Source organism: Heterocephalus glaber, unplaced genomic scaffold (assembly GCF_053883595.1).
Source record: "Heterocephalus glaber isolate CG9 unplaced genomic scaffold, H.glaber_assembly_v1.0 deba00001606, whole genome shotgun sequence".
In the NCBI taxonomy this organism is placed as follows: Eukaryota; Metazoa; Chordata; class Mammalia; order Rodentia; family Bathyergidae; genus Heterocephalus; species Heterocephalus glaber.
Window position 1 is genome coordinate 41,162,459 of NW_028258377.1, and position 5,877 is coordinate 41,168,335.

General features: G+C 37.4%; 1 protein-coding gene across 2 annotated transcripts in view; it reads left to right on the forward strand.

The window, feature by feature from the left end:
* Zfp2 (ZFP2 zinc finger protein) overlaps nucleotides 1–5,668 on the forward strand; it is a 37,627-nt gene extending 31,959 nt beyond the window's left edge. For both annotated transcript variants that reach the window (XM_087194628.1, XM_021242194.2), the window contains exon 3: nucleotides 4,115–5,668. In XM_087194628.1, coding sequence (XP_087050754.1) covers nucleotides 4,192–5,571 — 1,380 coding nt within the window. In that variant the 5' untranslated portion in view covers nucleotides 4,115–4,191 and the 3' untranslated portion in view covers nucleotides 5,572–5,668. The remainder of the gene's footprint in view (nucleotides 1–4,114) is intronic.
* Nucleotides 5,669–5,877: the final 209 nt, after the last annotated feature.

The following is a 5,877-nucleotide window of genomic DNA, read 5'->3' on the forward strand; positions in this document are numbered from 1 at the left end:
ATATTATCTTTGCTATTTCTGGTCCTTTTTTTTATTATTCATTTTCCAGTTTGTCATCAATTGTTTTTATTGGCTTTAAAAAAATATTTACCAGTGTTATTTACTCTGTTCTAAGTGGATTCAGTATTTTACTGCCAACTGTTATTTATTCCAACTCTTTCCATTCAAAAGTTACTTTTTATTTAAATTGAATATTTAATAATTTTCAGGCATGCTTGGGGAGTAATGTAATCACTGAAATCAGACACAGCCACGCTCTGTGTCTTTCTTCACTTTTTTCACTGCTCAGACAAAACACTTTACATGCACAACTTAATGGAGGAGATGTTTATTTTGTCTCACATTCCACATTTCAGTCCATAGTCGGCTGGCTACAAGGCATGGCAGAAGAAAAACTGTTCACCTCATAGCAAACAGAAAGCAGCAACAGAAGGAGGAGCTCGGAATAAAGATATAAGCCACACTCACTGGCCTCTTCTGGACAGGCCCCACCTCCTAACAGCAAGTCAGCTATAATGCCCCTATAATCCAGTCACCTCCCAAGTCTTGGCTATAATCACATGCAGCCTCAGGGGGATATTTCGACATGAACCATAACACTCTATTTAATGACACTTCCACCGATGACATTGCATATTGACAGTGGCTGCATAAGATTATATCACCTAGTGATGTGTAAATACACTCTATGTTGTTTGCACAGTGACAGTATCAACTAATGATGCAATTTTCAGGATGTGTCCCCATTGTTAATGACACATGACTGTATAAGAATGTGTTTTGGGTTAGTTGCTTGGGAGGTTGAGACAGGAAGATCATGAGTTCAAGGCCACCATGGGTAAAATAGTGAGTCCCAGTCTCAAAAAAAAAAAAAAAGACTGGGTGTGTCTAGAGTACTGTCAACATTGAATTCCTGAGTCACACAGCCTTCCTTTCCTCAGTCCTTTATAGGCCTGGCCATTGTCTTTGTATTCTGGTTTCCTGGGAAGATGTCTTAGGCCAGATTTTAAAACTTTTTAGGTAATGTCTTTTTTGTCAAACACGTCTTCAGAACTTTGAAATTAGATCACTACAGTCCATGGGGATATATTGAATCTAATAACTTTTGTTTTAAAAGGATGTTCAAACTTAAAATTGTTAATATTTCCCAGGATAGCAAATAATTTGTTCTCTCACTTGATTTTTGAAATATGTGTAAAATATGATCTCTATTTAACAGAAACCTGCATATTTTTCTAAGCCCTCTTACCTCCACCCAATATAAATTACTATTCTGACTCCCATGATAAGTCCCTTACCTTTCTGTTCTTTGTAATACTGCCATCTATAAATGAGCCTCTAGAAAATATACTTAGTTTTAATCTGTTTTAGTGGTTTTTGTTTGTTTGTTTGTTACACTGGGACTTGGACCCAGGGCCTTTGCAATGAGATATTCTCCCACCCTTTTTTATTTTAAGATAAGAGTCTTACTAAGTTGCCCAGGCTGGCCTGAAACTTATAATCCTTATACCTCACCCTTTTAGAATGCTGGGGTTACAGGCATATGCCACTATTATTTGCTATCCTGGGAAATATTAACCATTAACCTCTGCCTACATTATTCATTCATATTGATATATGTAACTTTATTATGTTCATTTTATTCCATCATTTAAATATTTAACAATTTAATTTTCATTCTCTTGTTGATAAACATGTGGTTGTTTCCAAATTTTTGCTATTCTGCACAATGCTACTTTAAAAATTATAAATCCTAGTGTTGAACAAGGTACATTTACAAGTGTGTGTGTGTGTGTGTGTGTGTGTACATACATACACACCTACTGGTAGATTTCCTATATCTTATGGAATCTATCCTATATCTGTGTGAATGTTCTTAGTTGAACTAAACTATTTTTCCAATATTCGAATCAAATTGCACTCTTACTTGCAGTTGCTAGAATTTCTCATTTTAAACCGCTTTCCAAAATCTGAAGCCATCAGTCTATCAGTCTGAATTTTTACTAAAGTTTTGTTATTCAGACTGGTGTGGTAATGGAATTTCAGTGCAGATTTTTGTTTTTGTTTTTCTTTTCACATAGGGTTTTGGTATATAGGCCTGGGTGGCCTTGAACTCTCGATCTTCCTACCTCATCCGTATGAGTTCTGGGATTACAGACATACAACACTATGCCTGACTTTCATGGCAGCTTTGATCTGCCTTCTCCTGGCTACTACTGAAATTGGGCATCTTTGTTTATATTTATAAAACATGAACACAAAAACATTTATGTTTTCTAAAGTACTATTTCAGGTCTTTTGCCCTTATTCTAGTGGCTTAGTGTTTCATAGACAGTTTTATCTGTCTAGCTTTTACTTTTATATAGCTCACATGTTGTGACTATCTTCTCCCAGTATGTAACTTCTGTTTTTTTCCACTTTCTTTTTAATATCGTTTGGTGACTGGAAGCATTTTATTTTCTCAACTCATATTCTCCCTTTTGGATTTCATGCCTTTGCTTCTTATGATCTTGTTGTTCTTATTTTTAAAATTTATTTCCTGATCTTCTATAAAGCTTCCAAAGTTAATACTTTCTGTGATTATCTATCTTTGAATAGAAGCAGTTCTATTTGGGCTTTGTATTTGTTTAACAGTAGGAGTAGATCTCTTTGTTCTTTATGTCAGTTGCTGGGCTGCAGTTTAAATAGTCCCAAGGAACTTGAATTAGATAGCAGAATGTGACTGTAATGAGGTAGGCACAAGTCAGCCTTGAGTTCATCGGTTGCCTGCTGATATTTGCATGCTCCATTGCATGGATCTTCTCTGGGTTACTTGCTGGTGTATGTGTGTTTTGGCAGTCGGGCCTGCTTGATTTTCCACTGTTGCACTTATTTTATGTAAACAGATCAGGTGGGAAAGGGTGATCCCAGTTAAAGTGGGAAAGGGTGAATCTCAGTTGCTTCACAGTAAAGCCTGTGCTCACAGCCTTTGTTTCATTGGTTCAGTGTTGATCTATGTTCTGTTCACTTTGATCAGCAGCCACAAGGCTGATTGTGACTGCCTCTGTCCTCACTGTCTCCTGTCCTCTGTCCTCTTTGCCACTTCACTATATTTTTCTGAATAAAGTCTGAATGGGTCCAGTATCCTTCTATCAGTCCCCCTCTCCCATCTCCAGCATTTCAACAGTTTACCTTGCCACCAGTTCTAATAATCACAGAAAGGATATGTAGAAAGGGCAGGGCCCTTTAGGATGTTTTCTATGTGAAACATTACTATCTGCTTAAAGTTTAAGGAGGAAATGCCTTTAGTTGCATAATCCTCCCTCAAGAGGTAGTTTCAAGTGTGTTCTGGTACTCTCTGTTTCATATATGTATGTTCATTGAGGTTAATTTTCGTGTATCATTTTATTCCTTCCCCAAGGATAAATTTTTATATATCATCTTACTCCTTACTGGTAATATATGTATGTATGTATGTATGTGTATGTGTATGTATATGTAAAATATAGATATTTATTCCTGTATATATATATCTGTCTGTATATAAAATATACAGATACTTTATATCTATAAAATATCAGACCCAGAGAAATGAAACAAGTATTGAATTTAGATGGCATGAAAAGCCATGCTTTGAGCACATTTGTCTGACTCTGAGCTCAGCAACTTCTTCCCTGTGTGACACTGTGATGGTTTATAAAGATTAATTTGCTGTAGGATTCTAAGGAGCCTTACTGGAGGGAAAAAAACTGCTGTCGTGTATAAAACGCATGATGTGCCAGCCTTCTGATTTGCTTCTCCCAGTCATCTCTCTTGGTGTATTTTCTCTCAGTTGTATCTTCATTATTGGGCTGAAACCAGTGTTCACTGATTCTACTGCCCATCCCTCCTGAATGCACTTTTTCTTCTGATTATCCAATGGATTTGCCATCTCCTGCTTCTAGTTCCCCTGTTTTCTATGGACAGGTCCACTGTTCTTTCCTTCTCTTCCAATTTCTTTACCTAACTGTAAAGATATCTTTGAAAGCTCTGAAATGTGCCTAATATTTACTCTAGTTTCAACTGCTTATTGCCATCTTTAAAGTTTTCGCTCTTCCAACACAGAAACCAATGTGCATTTTAATTGTTTTTTCAGACTGGGAGACAAGACTTGAAGACAGAGAGTTATCTCCAAAGCTCAATATTACTGAAGATTTAGTCCATGGATCCATAATGGAAAGGAAAGGTCTCAGGCATTCAACCTTAGGGGAAACCTGGGAACCTGATAATTGGCTAGAGGAGCAACAGGGAAGACATCTCGGCCAGGTTACCCCTAAGGAAACCCTCACTGAGAGGGGGGTATGTAGAGGTAATGACCTTGAAAGATGTTCCAATCAAGATTCAGTCCTTAATACACAGCAAGGCATTCCTAAATCAAAATACCCCCACAGTTGGAATTCACATAGAAAAGATGCCAAACAAAACACTGAGTTAATGAAAACTCAAAGAATGTTTGTAGGAAAGAAAATCTATGAATGTGATGAATGTGGGAAAACTTTCAGCCAGAGCTCATCCCTTCTTAAACACCAGAGGATTCATACTGGGGAGAAACCCTATAAGTGCAGTGTCTGTGGTAAGCACTTCATTGAACGCTCTTCTCTTACTGTACATCAAAGAATTCATACTGGAGAGAAACCCTACAAATGCAATGAATGTGGGAAAGCCTTCAGTCAGAGCATGAACCTTACTGTTCATCAAAGAACTCACACTGGGGAGAAACCATATCAGTGCAAAGAGTGTGGGAAAGCCTTCCGTAAGAATTCATCCCTTATTCAACATGAAAGGATTCATACTGGAGAGAAGCCCTACAAGTGTAATGAATGTGGGAAAGCTTTTACACAAAGCATGAATCTTACTGTGCATCAGAGAACTCATACAGGAGAAAAACCCTATGAATGTAATGAATGTGGAAAAGCTTTCAGTCAAAGCATGCATCTTATTGTGCATCAGAGAAGTCATACTGGAGAAAAACCCTATGAATGTAGTGAATGTGGAAAAGCCTTTAGCAAGAGTTCAACCCTTACCCTACATCAGCGAAATCACACTGGAGAAAAACCCTATAAATGTAATAAATGTGGGAAATCCTTTAGCCAGAGTACGTACCTTATAGAACATCAAAGACTTCACTCTGGAGTAAAACCTTTTGAATGTAATCAGTGTGGAAAAGCTTTCAGTAAGAACTCATCTCTTACTCAACATCGGAGAATTCACACTGGAGAGAAACCTTATGAGTGTATGATATGTGGAAAACATTTCACTGGACGATCATCCCTGACTGTACATCAGGTTATTCACACTGGAGAGAAGCCTTATGAATGCTCTGAATGTGGAAAGGCATTCAGCCAGAGTGCGTACCTTATTGAGCATCAAAGAATTCATACTGGTGAAAAACCCTATGAATGTGATCAGTGTGGAAAAGCTTTCATTAAGAATTCATCCCTTATAGTGCATCAGAGAACTCATACAGGAGAGAAACCCTATCAGTGTAATGAGTGTGGAAAAGCCTTCAGTCGGAGTACAAACCTTACAAGACATCAAAGAACTCATACATGAGGAAAGCATTCATGGGCCCCTTCGTCGTGATTAAGTCTTAAGTAATTATATAAATCATGTTGCTGTAGATGCCTAATAAACGTAACAATTGTGGGAATCTTTTAGTTGAAGTACTACATACCACATCAGATAATACAGACCATGGCAGAGAAACCTTAAGAGATTAGAGAAATTTTGATTTAGAAGGTAAAATTACTTTATGTCAGGTTTGAGTAACTATGAAGATACGTTCTATTTGTTCTCTTCTGGACATCAGGGACTTCATACTGAAAAGAAAGTGTCACAGTGTGTGGCTGGGCAGCACAA